The sequence below is a fragment of the Pinus tabuliformis genome, chromosome J (genome assembly GCF_031772625.1).
Source record: "Pinus tabuliformis cultivar Carrire ecotype Pingquan chromosome J, CPIR1, whole genome shotgun sequence".
Classification (NCBI taxonomy): Eukaryota; Viridiplantae; Streptophyta; class Pinopsida; order Pinales; family Pinaceae; genus Pinus; species Pinus tabuliformis.
Genome location: NC_142295.1, coordinates 411,206,953 through 411,234,667, shown reverse-complemented (window position 1 = coordinate 411,234,667; position 27,715 = coordinate 411,206,953). Strand labels below are relative to the sequence as shown.

The 27,715-nt window shown below is 41.9% G+C and overlaps 1 protein-coding gene across 1 annotated transcript in view; it reads right to left on the bottom strand.

Annotated features, from left to right (window-relative positions):
- Positions 1-27,715, bottom strand: part of LOC149227579 (uncharacterized) — a 472,348-nt gene that overhangs the window by 154,496 nt on the left and 290,137 nt on the right. The window contains exons 15-17 of the mRNA XM_089380541.1: positions 21,505-21,564; positions 21,269-21,313; positions 20,891-20,952 (exon numbers count right to left, since the gene is read on the bottom strand). Coding sequence (XP_089236667.1) covers positions 20,891-20,952; positions 21,269-21,313; positions 21,505-21,564 — 167 coding nt within the window. The remainder of the gene's footprint in view (positions 1-20,890; positions 20,953-21,268; positions 21,314-21,504; positions 21,565-27,715) is intronic.

Sequence of the window (27,715 nt, the reverse complement as noted above, 5' to 3'; positions counted from 1 at the left end):
CAAAACATTCTGCGAAATTAACCCCAAACTCCTCTCACAAAACCCACAAAAACCTAGAAAGGGTTTGGGAAAATTTTACTGACAACCTGGAGGTTGGGACCCCAAATTTAATCTCACTCCTCCCAACTTGCTTCCAAATAACTTTATTGTTTTGGGGCACCAAAACTCCTCCAAAAATTCTGCAAAATTAGGAGCAGACTCCTTGATGCTAGTCCAACAAAACCCAGAAATGTTTTGGGCTAATTCTGATGTTCTGAAATTACCCAAATTTGGTTCTATGCTCTCCTCTACTGGTTTTGTGCCCCCCTCAAGCTACTGCGGAAAATTTGGCCATGTTTCCACCCTTAATGGTTGTAGAATTCTTTGCAAATTACTCCCGAAAGATAACAGGGAAATCCATTCCACAACCTTACACAACTCAACTAGCAACAACTCCACAAACTTTTGCCCAATAAAAGACTGTGCAGACCTTAGGAATGTTGCATTTGATTCTCACTGGAGAAAAAATCCCCTGCTTTGAAACTCTCCACAAAATTTGGTCCAATATCAAGGGACTTTCTCCTAAATTCTCCAGCTGAATTTTCCCTTGAAGACCCCTCAACCAAGCAAATTGATTTCTACCATTGTGTCTTCCTGGAAGTTCAAATTGGCTGAAGTATGGTTGGAAATAACCCATAATATCCAACAATCGCCTCACCAATAAGCTCTAAAGTTCTCTCGTAGGGTGGCACTCTAAGTCCATCGAAGAAAGAGTTGAGATCTCTGCCCGGAAATATCCTTGTGCTAACCAGCACTAGTAGCCTTGGCTAAGTAGCTTAAGAGTATTCTAAATAAAAAATTCAATTTCTCAAAAGTCCTCAAAATGATTCCTCTTCCTTCTATTTATCTCTGTTTCCCCTTTTTCTCTCCTTGTGGTCCCCACCAATTCGACCTCCTTCTCCCTAGCGCGATTTTCCAAAGGGGTTCAAATTCCCCATTTTGGGTGGTCCCCCATCCACTACCAATATAATTGTTTTCCTTTCCTCTAATGTTGGGGGCCTCCATCTTTCCAAAAATTAGGTGGGGACTCCCTCCACCCACTTTTGCTATATTTACATGCCAAAATATTTCCCAACACCCAAATTGCAAAATGGAAATTCTTCTCAGAAAAATTAATTTAATTAGGGACATTACAGTCCTCCCCACCAAGAATTGCTTGTCCTCAAGCAATGCCTGAACAAGCACCCTCTTGATCAGTTGACCCCAACAGCCTCTGCACATAATACCTAGCTCCCAAATGTACCACCCAACCATCCTTGATCTCTGCTTTATCCTGCCAGGATCCCAAGCCATCCTGATCAGCGTGAGGAATCCCTTGCTCCACTCATTTTCCAACTCATCATAGGCACCAAATTCCCTCTGCATGCTGCCACTAAGTAGAGCATAATGGTAGTATGAAATCTTGATCATCTCCTCGTGTAACTACTCTACTGAATAGTCCCTCCCGTGCACTATAGGAATGGAGTCCTAAAGATGCAATCCAATCCTGGTGGGATTGAACCCTCATCTGCCTGAGCTTCTCCTAATCTCCTCCTGTTGATCACCCTGCCACACTGGTGAAGTTCCCCACACCATCAACGAATCACCAAAACCCAAAGGAATATTTGGATGATCTTCTCCTGTAGAAACCAGCTCACCTCTACGGGTAGCTGAACTATCAGACCTTGCTATGACAAAATCCCAAGCTAGTCCAGAAAAGGTTCCACAATGTTGTCACTGTGGCACTCTGATCATGACAGTTTTCCCGTCATGTGCAAGATGTATCCTCCTCTCCTGGGCCCTGATGGCAGAATATATATGGAGTCCCAATCCATCTAGCCCAAGCATCCCCACGATGTCACGGCCTACCCATCCAATGCTCACTCTGATCCATAGTAGTAACAAGGAAAACCAACCTTACCATGCAACAAAGGCCACAATGCTCCCCGCATGTCAAACCAAGTGTGAGTTAGGTCATCCTCTGTCCTTCTCCCGCTCATAATGAAATATAGTGTCCAAACAAACAACCAAATCCTTGGATCCCACAGCCAAAATGATTGTGGCATAGTCCTGACAGCTATTAGCACCAACCTGTACAACGTCTTAGGCCCCTGCATTCAATCAATATATGGACTCCATACATCACGAACCAATCTGGTGCATGCGAAACTTCCCTACGCTGACCATACCACGCAATGGGATTCTTCATCCTTCCTCCTGAAATCACTCCCCAACACTGCCTGGAGTCTAAAAATATGCTTGCAGTAAGGTCCACAAACTATTGTATATGCTCCTGAGACACCTCAAAATGTCTCGCCCAAATGGGGTCATGACTCTCCCTGAGTGTGAGCTCAAGGGCAGTGCAAGTGTTACCTCTACAAAAGATCAGACTACCCCCAAGCCTGCATCCACCAACCCACGCCTTGACCATATGCCACAGCTGGAAAGCCTCTCTCCTGATGCACCGTGTCTCGTCCAATTGTCTTAGATGAACCTCCTGGGTTTTGTTGCTCGCAATGAGAGCATCAAGAGACTATATCCAAGTCCCCGACGTCAATGTGAAATGCCGGAGCGTGATAAAGGGAAGCTCACGATCGGCCCTGTGATCAACTCGCTCTCCAAATATGAGTGTGTCAAACCCAATGGAGTGCCCGATGCACTCATTAGGAGATCTTTGTGGCGGTGACCTCTCAAAAACTTATTATGCATCATCATGCTCTGTTGCACACAAATACACACCCTTGCACTCCTCTGCATAGCCTTGAACTCTTTGGCACAACTCCATTCACTAATGGACACCAAAACTCAATGGCATGCCACCATGTACCATTGGGAATCCCACATGCACCCATGCATCTACCACTCTACTAGTATATGTGAAAATTTCTGACCTGAAATTCTACTGTAGAAACTGATTTATTTCATCTACTTATTCTTCACAATAAGTTATTTACAAAATCCCTTCAGCAAACATTAAATTAAATTCTATTGTAGTTATCACATAATTACATAGAGAAAAATAGCAGCGATATACATGCACAAGAACCAATCACATCAACACAATTGTTTTTGGACAATTGTCCTTCGAAAAGCCCAATGTGGGAAAATCTGTGCAGTAGATGAGGGTATTATTAATCTTCAACAAAAATCGCTTTACAAGGAAAGAGAAACTAAGAGAAAACACTTGAGACTTTCCCCTAGAAACCTTATGACACCCTAGAGATCCTTCTCCCACTTCTGCTTCCCTCTGCATTAGCATGCATGAGAGTTGCATCTCCCCTGGACTGCGTCTCCCTCTGCATTGTCTCTCAATGCCCCTGCACCACCTCCTCCTTAGTCACTTATTGTTGTTGATGCCCTCCTCTTCCTCCACCCTGCAACTCTCCCTCTGAAATCAATCTCCTTCTCTTTGAGAATTGATTATCCATGGGATACTAAGTATCTACTGGTGTATATCCAAATGACCCTCAATTCTTCACTTATAATTTTCATGTTGATGAATCAGTGACCGAAATTAAGTCTCTACTCAATGCCTAAGATTAAAACAGACTTGATCCTCGTCTCTTAGAAGCTTCTCACCCTTATCTTTATTAATATCCATTAATATTTTTATTTTCCTAAGTTTAGACTTAGGAACTCATTAAAAATATAGATTATTTTAATAACTCCTCATCCGAGTGGAATTTCTCCAAGCGATTTCTGAGTCTTAGAGATCTCATGTGCCTTAGCCTCTCCACCAAATTTCAAAGCTAGAGCACATCCGATGCTATCCAAAATGAACAGTCCCTCTTGACGAGGAATCTGCTCTAGCAATGCTTCACCATAGAAGCATCACACTGATCCTCCGCATCGGTCCTCTGTGTTGGTGATTAGCCTGTTTCCCCACATCCACTGCACTACTACTTCCCATGACACTGCCATTTCCACTGCTACATCTGTACTGCAGCTCCCTTTCAACATGCTACAACATGCTGCCCATAGCACTACCATTGCTAATTGTTGCACTGCAACTCCCGATACTTATCCATTTCTGCTATTGAAATGGTTTCTTCACCGTCCCCATCTTTTCCCTGAAATAAACAAACTTTGTTCTTCCTAAAGCCTTGGTGAGGATGTCTGCCACCTGTTCTCCTATAGGAGTGTACCTCAACTGTACTGCCCCTCATTGGACATAGTCTCTGACAAAGTGACACCTGATATCAATGTGCTTCGACCGATCATGAAATAGTAGTTTCTCAGAGATCTTGATGCAACTCTGATTATCACACAAGATCTTGGTCATTTCCATCCTTCTCCTGAATAGATTCACAAGCAATTTCCTTAGCTATACGGCTTTGCACAAAGTTGTGATAGCTGCCATATATTCTGCTTCAGCTGAGCTCAGAGCCGCGGATTTTTGTTTTCTACTACACCAGGAGGTCATTCCTAATCCAATGTTGAAACAGTACCCAGTTGTACTTTTCCAATCTACTGAACTTCCAGCCCAGTCTATGTTAGTGAACCCACTCAGCCTGATGTCATTGCCTTGGGCGTACAATAGTCCATGCTCGACTATTCCTTGTATATACCTGAGAACATGTTTGGCGCTGCCCAGTGCGCCTTATTGGGTTCCACCATGAACTAACTGAGAGTGTTGACATCGTAACAAATGTTTGCCTTGGTATTGACCAGATACATCAGGGACCCTATAACTTTCCTATACAAGGTGGGATCAACGTCTTTACTTTCTGATGCATCAATCTTCTTCTAGTTGGTGATCATTGGAGTAATCATAGGTCTACAGTCCTGCATCTTGAATCTCTTCAAGATCTTTGTAGCATATCTCCCTTGCTAAAGGAAGATCTCACCCTTCTGCTGCCAAACTTCCAACCCTAAGAAATAATGCATCTGTCCCAATTCCTTCATGTCGAATTTGTGGCTAGGTTCTTCTTGCAGTATTTGATGAGCCTAGATGATCCTGTCAGGAAAATATCATCCACATATAACACCACGATTAGACGCTCATTCTCTATGACAAGATAGTATAGATTAGGATCTGCGTCACTCTTGACAAACCCCATCTTCTGCAAGTAGACATCAATTCAACCGTACCATGCTTTAGGTATTTGTTTAAACCCATAAATGCTTTATTTAATTTGCATACATGATATTTCTTCTCATGTGTCTCAAAACCCTCTGGTTGTGCAATGTATACTTCTTCTTCTATCACCCCGTTCAAGAACGTCGCCTTGACATCCATCTGGTGAATCTCCCACCCCATCAGTGCTGCAAGGGATATCACAGTTCTAATAGAAGTATACCTGGCTACTGGGGCAAAGGTTTCTTCGTAGTCTATCCCTTCCATCTGATCATACCCCTTAGCCACAAACCTAGCTTTGTATTTCTCCACACTGCCATCTGCAACATATTTGATTTTGTAGATCCATCTTGAACCTACCACTGACCTGTCCTGAGGTCTAGGTACCACTTCCCAGACATCATTGACCATTATAAAATTGTATTCCTCCACCATAGCATCTACCCATACTCTATGTTGAATGGCCTCCTGAAAACTAGAGGGTTCCCCAACCTAAGCTACTAGTGCCTGGTATCTATTTGGCTGTCTTTGCTCCCTTTTATCATTCCTGGGTGCACCAATGAAGTCCTCTACATCCTGTAGAATCTGTCAGAGTTCTTGGCTTGTTCTTCCACTGGTAGTGGGTACATCTATTATCTCTTCCTCTTCCTCAGATTCCTCCTGTCTGAAGCTTTGCCTTTAGGAGAATTGTTGGTACTAGTTTCTACTAGTCAAAGTGGTTGGACCAACTGATCGTCTTTTGACTGCTCCTCGGAAGGCATTTTCTCGGGATTTCCTGAAATCTCGGTCCTCCATGAACTTTACATCCCGCCTAACTACTACCTTCCTACTTCCTGGAATATAGACTCTATATGCCTTAGCGTTCTCACTATATCCCACAAGATATCCTTTTTCGGCAATTTGATCTAATTTCTTTCTCTTTTCTTCGGGTATACGACAATACGCCAAACTCCCAAATATCCTGAAATGACTGACTTCAGGTGTCTTCCTGGTGAAGACCCTTTCTGGAGGAATTTTGCCCAATGCTCTGTGTGGAGTCCTGTTCTGGACACAAACTATCGTGTTGCATGCTTCTGCCCACAGGAATTTGGGCATATCCTGATCATACAACATTTCCCTAGCTACTTCCACAATAGTCCTATTTTTCCTTTCTGCTACTCCATTCTGCTTTGGATTTGTTATTTTTAGCCACAAATGGTATGTTTTATGCTCTAGAGCAATTTTACTTCAATTTCTTTAGAAGCCCAGTATCAATATTCAGATTAGCAATCACATCAACATGATAGTAAAATGCATATAGAACATAAACATAAACATTGGAAGACAATACAAGACAAGAGGACACAAGATGTGGCACCAGCCGGGGATAAACCCCAATGTGAGGAAACCCTTGATCAAATCTTCTTTTAGTCTTCAATAGTTCAGTGGAGATAGTACAATTTACAAATCTGATAATTTATAACAACAACAATAGAGCCCTAACCATAAAAGTCAACGCTGGTCAACGGGGAAGATTTGACCCTCAACAAATTGGTCAACTTCATTCAACTTTGGCCTCCAAACAGCAAGATGAATCAACCTTCAAAATAGCCCAAAACAACCTAGTCAAATCTGGTCAAACAACCAACCCTGCGGCCAGCTCTAGCTGCAATCAAACGCTGGTCAAACTATCTAGAAATTCGGTCTCCTGAAATTTCGACTTCCTGAAATTTCGCTCTCCTGAAATTTCGGCCTCCTGAAATTTCGCTCTCCTGAAATTTCGGATGAGTGGAGAGAGAGGCCCAAAAATCTGTACCCAATCAATGAGGAGAGACAGAGAGAAGTTTGAAGATGAGTGTGTCCAAATGAGGCTAACTCACCTTCTATTTATATGCAATGTTGAGGATGAATAGACGTGACTATTGAACCTTTGAGCCTACATAAGTTTGATGGCCGACCTTGACAATTTGTCCATAATCAAAATAAATTCATAACTTCATTTGTACATGTTGGAATTGGATGATCTTTAGATCAATCCTACACCTTTCAGAGAGAGGAATCCAAGAAAAATATCAGTTGTCATAAATAAGATGACCCATGTGGAATTTGGCCCTAGCTGCCAATTTTAACAGGATTGTAGGGAGATGTCCACTCTCGTATGATGCCTTCCCTAGCACAAACATTGGTGAAGTCATTGTCAACATACTCTCAGCCATTGTCTGAGCACAAAAATTTTATCTTCTTTCCTGTCAGATTCTCTACTAGAGCCTTGAGCTCTTTGAATCAACCAAAAACCTCATCCTTGGTTTTTAGAACGTAGATCCAAGTCTTCTTGAAATGGTCATCGATGAAGGTGAAGAAGTATTCGGCACCACTAAGAGCTTTTGTGGACATAGGTACGCAGATGTCTGAGTGTATCAATCCTAAAACACTCTGAGCTCTATTGTTACTTCTGGAAAACGCTGCTTTGGCATACTTGCCTAGAGCGCACCCTCTGCATACAACATCTCGTTCGGTACTTAATTCTGGAACCCCTGATACTATTTTCCTGAGAATTATCAGAGCACCATGGTGTAAGTGTCCCATCCTCCTATGCCATAGTTCATTCAAATCCTTATCACCATTGCTGCCTATCAGTGCCATTGGAGATTCTAGCTATACTCTATACAGCCTGTTACTTCTGATTCCAATATGGGCCTTCCTTTTCTAACTCAAGTGTTTGACATATACTTTCCCCTTAATGAAGAAAATGTCATAGCCCTTGTTTCGAAGTTGAGATACGGAGAGTAAGTTCATCCCCAATCCTAGAACATGCAGCAGATTGTTTGCTCAAAGCCGCTCTCCTGCCTCGGTTTGAAAGACTAAAGTACCTCTTCCTACGAGGGTACACTTTGCCTTATTTCACATGGTGATCTGAAAATTCATCATTTCTTCCTGATAATTTGAAAAACATTCTCCAATTCCTGTCATATGCCAGGAAGCTCCACTATATATATACCAAACCCCAGAGGAGGCAGAGCTTGCTAGGCAAGCGACTTCTTCTTCTAGTCTAGAAGCTAACATAGAATAATCATGATCCATGTCCCTTTTGCTTTCTTCTGGAAATCTGCATGAGTCCCTTTGAGTTAATTCCTCTTCATCATGCTCTTGCCCCATAGCCGATTCTTCTCTCCTGTTGCCAAACCTGGCTCTGATACCATGTGAAAATTTCTAGCCCGAAATTCTACTACAACAACTGATTTATTTCACCTACTTATTCTTCAGAATAAGTTATTTACGAAATCCCTTCAGCAAACATTAAAATAAATTCTACTGTAGTTATCACATAATTACACAGAGAAAAATAACAGTGATATACATGCACAAGAACCAATCACATCAACACAGTGGTTTTTGGACAATTGTCCCCGGAAAAACCTAATGTAGGAAAATCGATGCAGCAGATGAGGATTTTATTAATCTTCAGCAACAATCGCTTTATAAGGAATGATTTTACAAAGAAACTGAGAGAAAACACCCGAGACTTTCCCCTAGAAACTTTCTAACACCCTGGAGACCCTTCTCCCACTTCTGCGTTACTCTACATGGTCCTGCGTCCCTCTATGTCAGCCTGCGTGAGAGCTGTGTCTCCCCTGGACTGCGCCTCCCTCTGCGTTGTCTCTCAATGCCCCTGTGTCACCTCCTCCTCAGTCACTGACTGTCGCTAATGCCCTCCTCTTCCTCCAGCCTGCAACTCTCCCTTTGAAATCGATCTCCTTCTCCTTGAGAATTGATTTTCCTTGGGATACTAAGTATCTGCCAGTGTATATCCAAATGATCCTCAAGTCTTCTCTTATACTTTTCCTGTTGATGAATCAACGACCAAAATTAAGTCTCTAATCAACCTCTAAGATTAAAACAAACTTGATCCTCATCTCTTAGAAGCTTCTCACCTGTTGGGCATGGAATCCCCCCACAACAGGTTTTGGGGCTCAAAGCCCAAGTTTTGGTCAAAGGTTTTGTAAGACCCCGCGAATTGCGCGCGCGGAGCGCGAAGTAGAGGTTAAGTCATAGGGTTGTCCGCCCTAAAGCAATGTAATGTAATGTAAAGTCATATCGGCCTACCCATGGTCTGCGGACCATGGGATTGTATATATAGAGCGAGGCTCTAAGTTGAAAAGATAGTGGATAATAGAGAGAGTAGCGAAGGAATGGTTCGAGCTTAGAGTAAGATTCTAAGTGTATTGGGTCGTAGTAGTAGGAAGAGGCTCTACAGTTGAGTGCACAGACGCCTAGTAGAGTCCGCAGTTGAGCACGCGGACCCCTGCAGCTGAGTGTGCAGGGCAGTGTCGAGTCTGTAATCGGGATTGAAGATTAATAAAGAGAAGTTTATTCTTATTTCTGTGTATTTGTTGTGCATTGTCTTCTTTATGTTTATATTAATTTATGTATCGCGCGCACTAATATGATTGTTGAATATGCTGTAATAACCATTAATCTTACAGACACAAGTTAAGTAGTTGATTAATTAGCAAGGAACTTGGGTATTATACGGGTCGCGCCCCGAGTAGGTCTACGCGGAAACAACAGTACAGGTTGCGAAGGAATAGCAAGTGCGCGTAGCGATGGGTCGGACTGCGAACCTCCAGAAGCCCATGACATCCCCAAGGTGTGGAAACATGGTTCTAGCACCCTTCCATACTACGTTGGGTGAGACCTCAGTGCGTCCTCCACGGACTGTTGCCGAAAGAACCAGTAGTACCGGGATTTTCTTGGCTAAATCACCTCTGAACATGGGTCAGGCCCATCCAAGCCAACAAATGGTTCCGTTACCAGGATCGAGATCTGCATAAAGGATGTCTGATGTCGTGCCACTGGAACCCAATGAAGAAAGAAATTGAAGAGTGGTTGGACAAGAAGATTCACGAGTTCGCGGCACAGGAGAACAGAAATCTGTGAGTATCTAAGGAACAGTGGTTGGAGCACTACTTGTATACAGAAATCCACAAAATTTTCTTTGCATCCTTTCCATCTGAGCTGTATGAGTGGATCGTGAAGTTAGAAGACAGTCAAGGAAGGTGTAGGCTTGACAAACCAATAGTGTGGACTCTAGAACTAGTGCACAAACTAGAAGCATCAGAAGATAAGATAGCGCGAGCTGTGGACCATTGGCTCGACCGAATAATAAGAGGATTTATCACTGAGTTTGTGGTAGACACGACCGTCAGCTACAGTGAGGCAGAGCGACGTTTTCTCAAGGGACCGCGAGGTAAGTATATTAAATCTTTGAACACTTGGATTAAGATGTTATTTTGTGAAAAGCAGGTTATGCAAATAAATTAATGTTTGGGACTACGCGAAGCGGAAAGATCTACAGAAGCAGAAGTAGTGAAGAGTTGGAAAACAGTCCCTTAATTTCAACCTTGCAAGAAAGCGAGGAGGAGCTCATGAAAGTTTCTCCGCGAGCACGGTCAGTTTGATAAGATAGAGAATTCCACATTTACCACCTCCACCCACACCGCCACCCATTTCACCCCCCTCACCTCCATCTCCACCCACTCCACCTCTGCCACCACCGTAGTTTAGTATGGCGAGTGTGATCAAACTACCAGTTTTCAGAGGAGTAGGAAATGAAGATCCGGACCAATTCTGGTTCGTGGTAAGAGAAGTATGGAAAGCACAGGGCGTCATGGATGATAATATTAAAAAGGCTACGCTGGTAAGCGCACTGCAGGATCGCGCATTAATGTGGTATATCAAGCATTCTAATGACCACACGAACGCAGGAATTGTAGGGATCCAGGCCGCACTAAACAGGGAATTTAGCAAGCCAAAATCAGAGACACAATCAATCATCGGGTTTAAGGAGATCGCGATGCTCCCGGGTGAGACCCCCTAGGATCTAGACCAAAGGCTGAAGAGTATGATCCATGAAGCCAATATGACATTAACAGACACACAACATCGCGCATGGTTTGTGGCCTTACTTACACCACACTTAAGGACGGTGTTGTCACAGCAAAAACTTTCCACCTAGGTCGAGTCATTGGAGATGGCAATAAGATTGCATGAGACCCCTATACAAGACCCTGGGTTGGGAGTCCAACAAATCCACATGCAATTGTAGAATCTGTGTCTGGAAATGCAAATTTTGAAACAAGATAGGACACCTCGGCCAGAGGTGCGCGAGGAAGTATGGTGCATAAAATGCAAAGGCCAAGGGCACGACAAGGACCACTATCTAGTGTTCGCGAACTACTTGGCAAGAGGAGGGCCAATGCCATTAAGGCAAGAGGCACAGGCAGGGTCGAGCGCAGCGTCTGCGTTATGGTGCACGATCTGCCAGGTAGGAGGAAAACACACCACGGATAATTGTCATCTGTTGCAGAAGTATACGCAAACGTCCCAGCAATTGTTTTGTAATTTCTGCAGGTTGGTAGGCCATGACGAATGCACTTGCCGAAGCTATGAACTAATGATGGATCAGACTCCTGCCTACAGGGTGCAGACCAAAACACGAGCTGTCAACCCAAATGCAGGGATGGCACGTGCTAGGTTTCAAGGGCGCGGTCGGGGTTGAGGCGGAATGGGACTAGGAAGGGGTCATGGCCAAATAATTTGTTACAATTGCGAAGGGCTAGGGAATTATGCCCACGATTGTACAAACCCGACTAGAATATCATGTTGGTACTGTAATTAGTTTGATCATGAGGCAAAAGATTTCCCTTCGCTGATAGCGAGGATGCGCGAAAAGGGGGTACTCCAGCCCCCTCCAACCTAGAATTTACAAATGATGAAGTCTAAATTGCACGAAGAAGACCCAAATGTAAACATGATGCTCAAGAGCGGTATGACCATGGGAGATGATAAAGGGAAGCAGCCAGAAGAAAGCACGTGGGTTCGCAAGGCTCCTACAAAGGAACCCGAGTTTGATTTAGAACGTGCGAAGGAGACATTCATGGAAGCTAAGAAGAGCTTCACGGAGGCCTCCACTTCAGGTAGTAAGGATCAACTAGAACCAGGGATGGATCCTTCAATGCTCACTACCTTTCTGGAGACATGCATGAAACTATTGCACGACAGCAAGGCAGTCAAAGGACTACAAGAACTTATCACTAGGTGAGCAGAGCCAGGACAACCATGCATGGTCTGGAAACTTGGAAAGCATGCATTGTGCACAGGAAGGGAAATGAGGTTGACTGCGCAAATAGGTGAGTATGAAATGGATCAAGTAATCTTGGATCTGGGTTTGGACGCGAATGTACTACCAAAGCAAACATGGGAGCGCATGGGCAGACCCACGTTACAATGGTCCCCTATTCAGTTACGAATGGCGAACCAACAAAAGATTTTTCCCATGGGAAGATTGCAAGGGGTGACAGTCGATATTGAAGGTGCAAGCGCGCAGGTGGATTTTGAAGTGATAGAGATTGTCGATGACAGCAATCCCTATCCCGCGCTACTAGGAATAGACTGGGCCACCGATATGAATAGAGTCATAAATATAAAAAAGCTCAAAATGATCTTTGAGAAAAAGTCACTACACGCAGTAGTGCCACTGGATCTAGTCGAAGGAGCGTGATACACTGAACCGGTGTGCGACGACAATAGTGATGACGATCTCGACTGTATTTACAAGATAACTGCGCAAGGAGAGGATTGGGTGAATCCAACTGCAGATGGAAGGATTTCATGGGAGCGTGGAAGATCCTGCACTTCCGATTCAGACAAAGAGATAGAGCGATGGCAGAATCAGCTGCACGAAGTAACAACGTTGAACTGCAACATGATGATCAGGTCATTGCGTTGCGTGATAACAAAGGCAAGGGAGCTGCCGACATATGATGGATTGTTAGAAATGGATGAATTTCTGAGCAAATTTGAAAGTGTAGTACCAGAATAGCAGTGGTTCAATGCACTGTAATGGGCATTGTGTGCAACACCCGCATGATGGTTGGAAATTTCGAGGACTTGCGCGGCTGCAGAAGAATGATGCGCCTACGATTTGGGAAACCACAAATATGGTTAGTCAACAAATATGACGGACGAGATGATCCACGCACGCACCTCGTGAAATGGACCAAGGTCTATGGGGAAAAACCACAACCTAAATGGATACATCTATTCTACCATACCCTGGACGTCATACCCATGAATTGGTATACAAAGACGGAGCTCCGCCATGGTACAGGCGAATGGGATGTCTTCTGCTAGGGATTCTTGTTAATGTTCACATTTGAAGATCGTAGGTTGGATATTGTTGACGATGCGTTACAAGTAGTAAAAGCCACTATCTTCAAAATACCATAGGAGCCACTGGGAGTACTTCAGCCAGAATGGGCGACACAATTAAGCAGCGCACTAGAGTGTTATAACGTGAATATTGAGGAGGATGATGAGGACCCACGGAACATTCACATTTTAGAAATAGAAGGCTCTCGCGAGATTCGTGGACCATCACTAGAAGACCCCAACATCATCGTGCTGCTAAAGACGAAGTAGGTCAACATTGGAACAAAGGCAGAGCCAAAGTACGCAACGCTTGGTGACTATTGGGACGATGCCACGGTCGATAAGGTCGCTAAGTTACTCTGCGAATACCAAGACTTGTTCCCAACCAAAATTACGGACTTAAAGGGGATTGTTGGCGATTTAGGGGTAATGAAGATCACCCTGAAACCCGACGCAAAGCCAGTTAAGCAGCAGCCTTACCGCTTGAATCCGAAGTATAAAGAAAAGGTCTGTGACGAATTAGACAAAATGCTCGCAGCCAGAATTATTGAACCAATGGAAGAATCTGATTGGGTGAGTCCTATGGTAGTACAGGAGAAAAAACAGAAGGGTGAAATAAGAATATGTGTAGACCTTCGGAAGATGAACAACGCCTGCGTACATGATCCATTCCCAACACCATTCACAGATGAAGTACTACAGAAAGTTGGCGGTCAGGAAGCATACTTGTTCACGGATGGGTTCTCACTGCTTAGGGTACCATCAGATCAAGATCGCGCCAAAAGATAGGAGCAATATGACCTTCACAACAGAATGGGGATGCTTTCAATACACGATACTGCCGTTTGGACTGAAAAACGCTTTTGCGCATCATGGTAGCCGCGTTCAAAGAATACATCCACAAGTTTTTGGAGGTCTATTTGGACGATCAGAATATTTTTTGGTTAGTTAAGCACCATGTAGTGAGCTTACGTTTGATGTTGGATACTTGTCGCCGATACCAAATTGTGCTGAACCTGAAGAAGTGCACATTCCTCATTCCCTTCGGAAACCTGCTGGGACATGTGGTCTGCAAAAAAGAACTGATGGTGGATCCTGTGAAGATTGTCGTTATCCTCAATTTGGAAGCACCGCGAAGTGTTAAACGATTATGCGCTACCTTGGGACACACTGGATACTATAGAAAGTTCATCAAAAGTTATGCCCAAATAACCGTGCCAATGGAAAAATTATTGAAAAAAGATGTTACATATTGCTGGAATGATGATTGCATGAAGAGTTTGGATGTCCTGAAGGGGAAACTGGCCTCCGTGCCAATCTTGGTCTTCCCGAAATGGGACGTGGAATTTCATGTACATGTTGATGCGTCATGTATCGCGTTGGGAGCCGTACTCACACAGGAAGGCACAGAGGGGGTGGATCACTTGATCATCTTTGCAAGCCGACGATTGTCCAAAGCAGAAAAGAACTACTCTACCACCAAGCGTGAGGGGTTGGCAATGGTGTACGCACTCCAAAAATACTGACACTATTTACTTGGAGGACATTTCAAGATGTATACCGACCATTACGCATTGAAATACCTGGTGAACAAGCCTGTGTTGTGGGGGAAAATATGCAGATGGCTTTTACTATTTCAAAAGTATGATTTTGAGGTCAAAGTCAAGCCGGGATGCTTAAACGCAGGACCAGACCACTTCTCACGAATTGAGACGGGTGAGGAACCAACAAATTTGGAGGGACTACCTGATGCATAACTCTTTGCAGTGTGCGTCGAGGACAGACACTTCGAAGATATAATCCATTTTCTAACAACAGGGGTTGCACCAAAGGAGTACTCAATCCAATAGAAGAAGGAATTGGTGGTACGCGCGATGGACTTTTTTGTCATCACGAGGCACCTCTACAAGATGGGCCACAATGAGATATTGCGAAGATAGGTACCTGAATTTGAACGAAATCATATCCTCGCGGAAGAACATGGGGGTGTTGCAGGAGGACACTATGCAAGAAGCGCAACCGCAGAGAAGATGCTTCGCGCAGGGTTATGGTGGCCGACCTTGCACCAGGATTTGAAAGCGCACTGGAAGGCTTGCGATATATGTCAAAGGACAGGGAAACCATCACGAAGGGACGAGATGCCACTAAATCCCCAAATGACACTATAGTCGTTTGAGAAATGGGTAATTGACTTTGTGGGACCGATCAAACCTCAAGGAAAGACGAGCGCATGCTACATCATCACTGTGACAGAGTACCTGACACGATGGGTGGAAGCACAGCCGGTCAAGGACCGCATAGCCGCCACGACTGCGAAGTTTTTGTTCGAAAATGTGTTGATACAATTTAGCTGTCCAAAAATCTTAATGAGCGATCATAGAACACATTTCCTGAATGAAACCATCAGCGTGCTCACATAATAGTTCCAGGTGTATCATCAGAAAAGTACATCGTACCACCCACAGGCCAATGGCACAGTAGAGGCATTCAATAAAACCCTGGAGATTGCGCTGACCAAAGTATGTAGCGCGCAACAGAACGACTAGGACCTGCACATACCTATTGTGTTATGGGCGTACAAGACAACATGCAAGAAATTGATAGGACAGACACCCTTCCGGTTGGTCTATGGTACGGAAGTTGTCATGTCAATGGAATACATTGTACCTAGTCTGCGCATAGCAGCACTCATAGGCATGACGGACTGCGAAGCTCTGGGAGAAAGGCTAGCGCAATTAGAAGAACTCAAGGAAGAATGATTTCTAGCTAGATTTCATCAACAGGTACAAAAGCGGCGTGAAAAGGCCTGGCACAACTGCCATATCATGTTACGCACCTTCAAGGTAAACGACTTAGTGCTACTGTATGACAGTAAGTTTGAAAAATTCCTGGGAAAATTCAAAATGCACTGGCTGGGACCATACGTGGTAAAGGAGGTCACAGACAGAGGAGCAGTCCAGCTAGTCAAACTCAATGGAGAACCCTTCCTAAGAAAAGTAAACGACAGTCGCTTGAAGCCCACCCGGGTGGGCCGGCTATCTGACTAATCGGCCAAAGCACAGTGTTTGCGAGCCGAGGAGCCGGTACCAAAGAAAGGACATGATTTAGATGCGGATGATTCGGAAGCATGAATGTAGCAAGTCCAACAAACTGCAGAACAGTGAGCTGCATACCTCCTGGCAATACGAGAACAGTTGGAGGGGCTCCATGCCAAGATCGCCGCACCAGCAGAGTGACTCAGGACGAGTCACGATGATTGTGTTGGGGGCTTGTTGGGCATGGAATCCCCCCACAACAGGTTTTTGGGCTCAAAGCCCAAGTTTTGGTCAAAGGTTTTGTAAGACTCCGCGAATTGTGGGCACGGAGCGCGAAGTAGAGGTTAAGTCATAGGGTTGTCCGCTCTAAAGCAATGTAATGTAATGTAAAGTCATGTCGGCCTACCCATGGTCCACAGACCATGGGCTTGTATAAATAGAGAAAGGCTCTAAGTTGAAAAGATAGTGGATAATAGAGAGAGTAGCGAAGGAATGGTTCAAGCTTAGAGTATGATTCTAAGTTTATTGGGTCGTAGTAGTAGGAAGAGGCTTTGCAGCTGAGTGCACAGAGGCCTAGTAGAGTCCGCAGTTGAGTACGTGGACCCCTGCAGCTGAGTACATAGGGCGGCGTCGAGTCTGTAATCGAGATTGAAGATTAATAAAGAGAAGTTGATTCTTATTTCTGTGTATTTTCTGTGCATTGTCTTCTTTATGTTTATATTAGTTTATGTATCGCGCGCACTGATATGATTGTTGAATATGCTGTAATAACCATTAATTTTACACACACAAGTTAAGTAATCGATTAATTAGCAAGTAACTTGGGTATTATACGGGTCGCGGCCCAAGTAGGGCTGCGCAGAAACAACAACACAGGTTGCGAAGGAATAGCAAGTGCGTGTAGCGATGGGTCGGACCACGAACCCCCAGAAGCCCATCAAACATCCCTAGGGTGTGGAAACCTGGTTCTAGCACCCTCCCATACTACTTCAGGTGAGACCTCAGTCCGCGCTCCACGGACTATTGCCGAAAAGGCCAGTAGTACCGCGATTTGCTTGGCTAAATCACCTCTAAACCTGGGTCGGGCCCATACAAGCCAACATCACCCTTATCTTTATTATTACCCATTAATATTTTTATTTTCCTAAGTTTAGACTTAAGAACCCATTAGAAATATTAATTATTTTAATAACTCCTCATTTGGGTGGAATTTATCCAAACAATTTCTGGGTCCTGGAGATCTCATGTGCCTTAGTCTCTCCACCAAATTTCAAAGCTAGAGCGCATCCGATGCTATCAAAAATCAACAGTACACCCACCACAAAGAGATCTACAACTCCTCATTTGCCCAGGTACACCTAAGTGGCCCAACTCCTCACATGCAATCGGACATAGCGTTGCGGTGTTGAACCTCAATAGCTCTAATTCCCAATACATGAATGGGAGAGCACTATCTCCATATGATGCCCTGTTCGGTGGCCTACCGATGCCACCTCCTCCTACCAACTCGTTTCAGAGTAGGCTAATCACCCTGTGATCTCACGCTCGACAAATATGCCTATATGACTCTTCCTGCTCTCTTGACCAACGACCCTGTCACTAGTGTTGATGTAGATCTATAAATGTGGGTGTGCCCAATCATTAGATCCATCACGCAACTACCACTGTCACACATCAGCTCTATGATCTGATGGGAAAACCCACCTGGATCCCAACGAAAATCTCGCCCTTGAGCCCCTCTGGTAATCCACGACCTCTGCTGAAATGCAATCATGGATGTACCCAACCACCTAACCTGCTCCATCAAGTACCAACTGAGCACCTCTTGCCATCCAGTCCCAAAGGAGGTATCGAATGTGCAATCTTTTGTGTACTAGACAAGCCCTCCATGATGACGTTGTGCCCCACTCAACTCAAGCCGTTGGCCCCTACTGACCTGGTCATCCCTTATGATTTGTCTAGACAACTCTGCCACTCTCAATCCAATGCATAAGGGTGAGATAATAATACTGCAGGCCCCATCGGTGTACCTCTAAAGCAAACTGTGTTGAAATACCAACATGTGCTCTCTGCGCTACTCCTCGTCAATGTCTACCCCAAAGGACAGTTGTACATCCTCCTCCATCATGGCCTCAACTTGAGCCTCCAATTGTTCCTCCATCAACAACCCATCATATAGAACATCCTCATTGGTCAGTTGTAGGTGACTGTCGTCCGATAACTCTGTCATAGATCTAGGTGCCTCTATACCTATCGATTCCTTATCAACAGTAGCGATGTCTCCTGGCACCTCATCGACCTGTTGTGCGTTGTTATCACCTGAAAAATCGGTGACGCCCCCCATATACCTCACCAATGGATACCTCGAGAACGAATGACACCTCTGTGTCTGTTGGCAGCTCGTCAATGGATGGCCCTAGGGGTGTATACTCTACTCTCTCCCCCAAGGGGTCAACTGGTGCTATCAAAGAGGTCTCCAACAATGGTGACTCCTGCGCCACACTAGGTATATCGATGTGCTCCTCACCATCCTGTGTGTCCACATACTCAACCTCCTCCTCAGGCTCCTGACATCTAAGGCCCGGTCTCCACCAGTAGAAACGCCCCCTGGTCTCACCCTCTAACTACCCTCCTCTACATGATGATCCAGCCTCTGACCTATGCTTCTCCTTCTCCGGCTCATCCAGAAAATGAGGCATGGTAGGATGGCCAAACTGGCCATACGTATGGGTGTTGTACTGTTGGGTTGTGTGTGCATGTGCTTGGCTTCTCTGCTGGTTATTTATCATTTGTTGCATCCCCTCTAAAATCTGTTGGTTCTGCCTCACCAATTGTTGGCTCTGCCTCATCAACTCCTCCATGATCCCCTGTGTACTCTTCCATTTTTGTGTCATTGGAGTGTCCATAAGTTCACCAATCACTGTGCTTGTGTGTCTAACACCTCCATGATCTTACTAGATTCCCCACAGCTAGCCAAGATCATGCCCTAATACCACTGTAATGTTCTTAAATGGAAATATTAAGTGTAAAGATAAGCATGCACTATGAATAACAAGTAAATTTAACACACATCCACAAATTACAATTTTGCACAAGGAAAAATAACTGGAAGTTGAGTCATTTTATTAGTTCTAGATAGAATTGGGTACAAAATGAGTGGAACAATGGCACCTGAGCTTTCTATAGCAATCAATAACAAACCCAAGTGAGAATATGATGCCCACAAGCTGCAAGGACTCAACCCAGGAAATCTCTGTGCTGCCCTAAAAAATCTAGACATTGTCGTTGAAGGGAAATGGATGCACTCGCCTCAAATGTGCTCAGAAAATTATGAAATATCAGTTGGCACCTCTCCTCAATAAGCCCAACCAAACGCAGAAATATCTCATGGACCCAAGTATGGAAATGGTCCTAGAGTGAACTACGCCCTTCCACAATAATTTCTGATGCTGCTCGCTGATTGGAATACTAATTTCTGCTAGAAATACTGCTCAAGAGTACTCTAAATCAGAAATTCAATTTGTCAAAAGCCCCCAAAATGACGTCTCTTCCTTCTATTTATCTTTGCTGCCCCCTTTTCTCTCCTTGTGGCCCCCACCAATTCGACCTCCTTCTCCCCCTCGCTCGCTTTTCCTACGGGTTCCAATTCCCCTTTTTGAGTGGCCCCCCATCCACTACCAATTTAAATTTTTTCCTTTTTTTCTAATATTGGGGCGTTCCATCTTTCCAAAAACTAATTGGGGACTCCCTCCACCCACTTTTCCAATGTTTACATGCCAAAATATTTCCCAACACCCAAATTGCAAAAATGGAAATTCTTCTCAGAAAAATTAATTTAATTAGAGACATAACATAAAGCTATCAAAATATAGGACAATTCTGAAAATTGTATCAAATTATGCAAACGACTCATTGCTAAAATCTTCTCAATTGAAACCAACAAGGAAGATCAAAGGTTTAATGGGCCATGAGAAGAACATATTCACTATGTTCGATTATAAAAGGTAAAATCTTCTCAATTGAAACCAACAAGGAAGATCAAAGGTTTAATGGGCCATGAGAAGAACATATTCATTCGATTATAAAAGGTAATTTTATATGTAAAAGCAACATGCATTTGAAAACATAACCAAAAAAAAGAGAAAATGAAAACTTTAATGTTGTTACTTTCATTAAGCACACTTTACATGAATAGTTACCCCAATTTTCAAGTGCAGATCCTATATACAAAAAAACAAAACAAAGAAAAGAAAATGAAAACCTTAATGTTGTTGCTTTCATTAATAAAACCCACTTTACCTGAATAGTTAGCCCCAAATTTCAAGTGCAGGATCCTACCTACATACTTTACCTGAAAAGTTACCCCCAAATTTCAATTGCAGCATCCTACATACATACTTTACCTGAAAAGTTACCCCCAAATGTCAAGTGCAGGATCCTACATACACACATTACCCCCAAATTTCAAGTGCAGGATCCTATATACACACTACTGCATAGGAATAAAACAGATGACCCTGTGTGAAATGCAACTTTTGTACTTAAAAGGGAAGAGGTTAAAATAACTCACAACGTGGAGCTCCATTGCAAGGAAAGGTCCGTTGGAGGCAACCTAATCCTCTCCCAGAAAATCTGTAAGAGCGAAGTTGTTGGTAATTACCAATTATAATGATTATTCACGATGATTATAGTCGAAAAGAAACACCACTTAATATTCTGAAAAATATAAAAGATAAAAATTCAGGATATTAGGACACAGGTTTCAGACTCATGCCCAGTTGCTTATATCCTGAATAAATATTAGACCGATGATTTTGTATAGTCTATTAAATTCTAGCATTTTTCCCTTTAGTCGGTGAAATCAAACAATATTTTTCAATTATAATTCATATTTTTCATTTGTCTTTGCTCTTAAGTGAAATAAGAGATAGAAAGAGGGCGTCGCTACCTATTCTCTGTTTCATTTGTTGCGAAGTAATTTCCTACCAGATTCCTGCATGTCATGATATAACGTTATAAATTATGCAATGTAGCTGATAGAAAAAGGCTTGTTGATTGCCCAACGATCGATGCTGACATTTACTAGTAAAGAAGGAAGATACTAATAATAACGGACAGTGATATCAAATTAGTTTAAAAAGTCAACTGATGACTTCATATCGGAAATTACTCCTATTTGCATACACTGTCAAACTGTTCAGCCATCCTGGAAGAGCTCCGGAAAACTGGTTGTAAGATAGATCTCTGCATACACAAGACATTAGAAGTATAGTAAGACAAAATTGTTAATAAAATTAAGATTCCATAAACAATAGCATATTATCTTAGACTATATGCATATCAGCGTAATGATGCGTTAAGATGGTATACTTTATGTTACTCAGTCGTAATCATGTAATTATATGTAGCTTATGTAGTCTTTACAGCTTTATGTTTGTTGTATGTACTTTATTCTAGTTGTATGTACGTCATTTTTAAGGTTTTAGCTAAGTCATGGTTGGTGGGACATTAATTGCCTTAAATTCATTTTAAAGTACGTTATAAAAAGAATTGATGCACAAGTAGCAATTGGAATTTTCTAAATGGTGAAATGTTAAAGATAATGCATGTAAAGCCACTTATCCCATATGCAAGGATCAAAGGGGTAAGAGGGACAAGAAATTATAAATAGGCACGTAAGTTTCAACCAATGTTATGCTGTTCAGATATTAAAAATTTGACTTTTTGGTCGAGCGCAAAGACATTTTTTTAAGCAAATTAATATAATACACCATTGAAGAGTGCTTTTATCAACAAAATGGTTGTATTTAGAAGACTGACATTATCTATTACATTCAGTTGCATGGTTTTTAAAATAGTTGTCAGAATATAGATTCAGTTGCATGGTTTTTAAAATAGTTGTCAGAATACTCTAAATTGTGATAAGTAAATCATTATATAATATAAAATCATGTACTCCTTCACTGCTTTAATTGCATGTCATTACATGTTGTACTTAAAACTTTTTCATGTCCGTTGTCACAGCGGCATGTCATTGCATGCTACTAGTTGATTCTTTTAAGTCCTCCTCGGCTCTTTATTTGAACAAAAAATGTTCATTTTTCCTAATCTTTTCTTGTTTATCAATTGTGTTCAAGTTAAGATTATAACAATGGTATCAAAGGACTTTCTTTGCTTCATGCGCAAACACCAACAATGGCTTCTTTTTTAGCTATTGAAAATAGTTGAAAATCAAATAATTCATTGGCTGGAGAAGAAGCCATAAAACAATGGCTTCTTTTTTAGCTATTGAAAATAGTTGAAAATTAAATAATCCATTGGCCAGAGAACAGGGCTATCGAAGACACTGAAATTAGAGAAAAGAGGATGGCCATCATGACCATGATTTTATGCCTTTTGCAAACAACAATATATAAAAAGGAGCAATCACGTGAATCAGTCTGATTGGGAAAATCATGAACCAAATGTTACATTCCCATTCCTATGTTTGGCCATATTAGAAATAATATCAAACCAATGGTTTGGATAGAGTAACACTCTCATCTTTTCCGATTAAACCCTATGGTTAATAACAAAAAAATTATTTTACAACTTTCGCCCTGATGGGTTTGTATTTGATTCGCGGAATGAGAGAGATCAACAAAAGATAACCACTTGGAACCAATTTGTAACTACATTTTATTATAGTTTTGCGTCATACTTGGCCCTTGAAACCTGAAGCAACAAGGCACCATAACATACTACTACAGAGTTCCATTAAGCTATCTTGCTTGCAGATAATATTTCTCCTGGGCATGAGGTTTCCATGTATATCTACATATTAAAGAGTACATTTGGGTGTATGTCAAAGTGTTCCAGCCTGCCACTCTTGAGTAGGGAATTCAACAAGAAAAAGTCTATTTACAGGTTCTCAGAAACCACCTGTCAAGAGAATCCTCCTCTGAAAATGAAGGTAGAGCTCAAAGGTAAAGTGGAACCTAAATTTTATCCTTTAAACATATTGTTGGAAAGTTTAAAGGCTAGGTTGCTGGATATGCAAAGCTACCCCCAAAAAACGATGTTCTCCATTTCGGATCCGGATTGCGATACGATACACTGTTAAAATGGCTCGAATACATTTTTGGGCAGTTTTTTTTTTTTTTTTTCCGAAAATAGCAGGTGTGGATCTGAAACGTTTTTTGGGAGTTTTTATTGAAAATTGGTCATTTTCACTCACATTGAATATGTATTGGGCATTCATGGAACGGATTCGCCTCTTCTGCAAAACGTATTACGATCTCCTGCAGCCAGGAACGGATTTGAATATTTTATTTTTAAACTCACCCAGAACCTAACCTATCTACAAATTCACCTTTGTTGAAATAATAATTTCAACTGAAGCTTTATTTTATTTGCAATGCGATCCATCGCAAATCACAAACTCACCTTGTCACTCTCCGTTTTGTTCACTTGATTTCCCCGATTGCAATGGTGCGATGCGATCCGATCGCAGATCGCACCATATGTGTGCGCTCCAATTTTGTGTTCCCACCAAATGGGATTCTGCGATGCGATTTAGATGAAGTCAATGGGTGAAGTATAGGCCAGCATTAAATGAAATTTTACTTGAAGTAAAAGTTTTTACTTACCGCCAGTAAATGTCAGTAAAACAGTAAATGCTATTTACTGTGGGTTGGTAAGTTTTGATGAAATTTTTAATTTTGTTTCAACCGGAGTATGGGCACAAGTAAAGGCTGGTAAAAACATTTAATTCTTTTTTACGGAAGCATGGGAAGTGAAAACGTGAAGTAAGTTCTTTTGTTTTGTTTTGTTAACATATATATGTAATGTTCCTGTATTCGTTTTATGAGGTATTGTAATGGACAGCAGTGCGAAGTAATGAAATTGAAGAGTGAGGCATAACACTGCGATGTATTGTAACCCACGCAGCAGCGTGAAGAAAATCTGTGTAATTTCCACACAGCCGTGAAAGTAATTTTTCTGCAGTTGAAGTCTGCTGTAAATTGTAACCCACGCAGCAGCATGAAGAAAATCTGTGTAATTTCCACACAGCCGTGAAAGTAATTTTTCTGCAGTTGAAGTCTGTTTTTACAGCAGTGAATATAGAAGAGATTCTTACACACAGCAGTGTAAAATCTCAGGAGAAGACTCAGTAATTTTTTTAAATGTTCTTGGTTAATCCCTCTGAGAGAGAGGAAGAAGGTTGTAACAGCTGTTGCTTTTATTAATGAATAGAAATGTGTGGTGTGTGAAAATTTTGTCTGTCAGCTGTGAGTAATTTTTTTAAGTTTCCGCTGTGTTAAAGATCCTGTGTTTAAAACAGAGCATTGTCTCTATGTCTAGTTTATTTTGTTTTCGGGATTTTAACAGAAAAATCCCCAACAACCTTAAAGTTTATTTATCCAAGTTTTTTTACGTTTACCGTTTATCATTTTCGCTGAATCATTTTCGCCAAGTTTAGCCGACTGCCAAGTCGACTGCCATGTCGCTGACTGTGAGTGCTGACTACCACGAGGCCAAGCCACTGACTGTGAGACATGAATGGAATGTTGTTGCCTCTAACTGGAGTACTGAGCGTCGATGCCAGCCACTAGAGCGGTCGCCATTGTTCACTGGAGTCGTCGCCGCTATTCATTGGAGCCGCCGTCGCCGTTGATTGGAGCGTCGAGTGACAGAGGTATAGTACAACAACATTCTCTTTAGTAAGTAAGAAGAAAATATTGATTACTTATGCTTTGTCACCATCTGGATTAGAGACAAAATGATAGAATTTTCATTTATGGAATCAATGTTGAGATTTAGTCCTGAGTTTTTGGCTTGTTAAAAAATCGAAGGTCTCATTGGCTTACCCTCTTTCAACCATTATCATTTGTAACTTCTCACCTTCCTCTACACTACCTGCCTTGCAATACCCATCAATGAGAGTATTGTATATAAAATTGTCATAGCCTTTTGAGTTAGAATTTTTTTTGCTTTGGCCTAAAATTAGGGAAAATGATAACCCATTTCAACATTTTGAAGTCCACACCTCTTCTTAACTTTTGGTTCAATGGGTATAAGAGAAAGGTTTTTGATTTTTTCAAATTCTTTTAAGACTGCCTTCATATTTTCATGACTTAAGCTGGTGCTTACTGCTTGGCATAAAAAGAATTAAGTTTGCTTTGTCCTCGTCTTGCTTAGCTATTTGAAGCAAATTTGTATTTCATAGGGGTTTCATTGAAATCCTTGGGGTCTTTTTTATTAATATCCAAAAGAAAATCTTAATTATCCCTCTCTTGTGTCCTCGAGACATTGGGGGCCTTTTTGTCTAGCACTTTAATTTGCCCAAATTCATTTTTGGTCAAATTTAAAGAATACATTTTGTTGTCCAAATCACCATGGCCTCTCAATTCCTGTCAATTATAAAGGTTGTGTTATCAGTTTGCGGCATTAGGGTTTCATCACCATATATGTTGCCGCAATAAGGAACCTTGAAAAACGTTCATGTGATATGTTAAAGTAGCTTGAGTTGTAGATTGATGAATTTGAGAAATCTTGTTATGAACATAAATAGGATAAAATAATGTAAATAATAATTAGTATTAATGAAAGGGCATGTTTGACGTAACCCAAAAGAAACGCAGATACAATCCACACAAAAACAGAGTAATACACAGTATGAGAATGGCCAATAGTCCCCTTCTCTTTTCTTTTAAAATCTGAATAAATTTACATAACTGGAAAAACATAGATCCAGCACATCGCTATTACTATTTTTTTGAGAATTAATATTTTTTTGAAAATTACTTTTTTTTAGAAAATTACTATTTTCTAAAAATTATTGTTTTATGGTATGCGGAAAGTCGCTGCATCATTCTCCTTTGGTTGAAAAGAACGCAACTCCTGCAAGTTGTTGTTATCAAACTATTTCCATTGAATGAGGTCCAAGGCCTGCAATTCCCTCTCTATGATCCATGTACTTTCCTTGGTTCGAAGCCTTCCCACTGTACCAAATCCCTGTTATATTGTTTTTGTCAAGTCTGAGCAATCTTCTCATCTAGGATACACGCAATCTGTTCCTTTTTCCTGCGTGGAATGGTTTGTTGCCAATCCACCTCCTCCTGTTGTTATTTCCCTGATTCGGCCCATGGAATACGTATAAATAAAAAACATTGAACATGTGTGAAATACCAAAATCTATTGGTAAATCAACCTTATAAGCATCATCATTGATTTTCTTAAGAATCTTGCAAGGACCAACCTTCTTGTACTTCAACTTATGGTAGGTTCCTCTAGGAAACCTATCTTTCCTCAAATAAACCATCAACAAATCACCCTCATTAAAGAGCTAAGGGCGTCGACCAACATCTGTTAGACTTTTGTACTGTTGGTTACTGTCTTGCAATTTCTGTCTCACTGTCTGCTGTAACTGTTGAATGTGTTCAGCAAATGCTTCCCCATCATCACTAATTCTATCCCTAAGCGGTAGCTGTAATAGATTGAGGACACATGAAGGATTTCAGCGATAAACAATTTGAAATGGAGATTTACCTGTGGATCTATTCACAGAACTATTGTAGGCTAATTTTGCTTGGGGTAAAGTCAAATCCCACTGCTTAGGCTTCTCACCAACAATGCTTCGTAACAGGCTTCCCAAGCTTCAGTTCACTACCTCAGTTTGTTCATCTGTTTGGGGGTGATAGGAACTACTGAACTGTAACTTAGTCCCCACTTTCTTCGATAAAGTCCGCCAAAAATGACCCAAGAACCGGGTATCTCTATCAGAGGTAATGTTTTTGGGTACACCATGCAATCTAACAATTTCTAAAAAAAACAATTGTGCCACCCTCGATGCATCACTAGTTTTTTTGCAAGCGATGAAATAAGCCATTGTGGAGAATCTATCAACAACCACAGAAATAGAATCATTACCTCGTTGTGTATGTGGGAGCCCCAATACAAATTCGATGCTCACATCTGACCAAGGGTTTAGGGGTATAGGTAACGACATGTACAACCCTATATTCTGGGAGTACCCTTTAGCCACTTGACAAATCCTACACCATGCCACATACTTGGTGATGTCCTTCTTCATCATCGATCAGTAATACTTATTTGCTATTAAGGACAATGTCTTATCCTTCCCAAAATTCCCTACCAAGCCACTACTATGGAGCTCCTTGATAATATGTTCTCGTATAGAACCAGTTGGAATGCAAAGTTGTTTTCCCTTAAAGAGGTAACCATCTTGCAGTAAATATTCATCACGAATAAGGCCCACATTCCCCACATCTGGATTCTTTAGATGTTCCACAATCTTTCCAAAAGCAAGATCATACAAATAAAGATCCTTCATTGAATCAAACCCAATTACCTGATTTTCCATAGTGGTTAAAAGAACAACACGCCTTCTCAA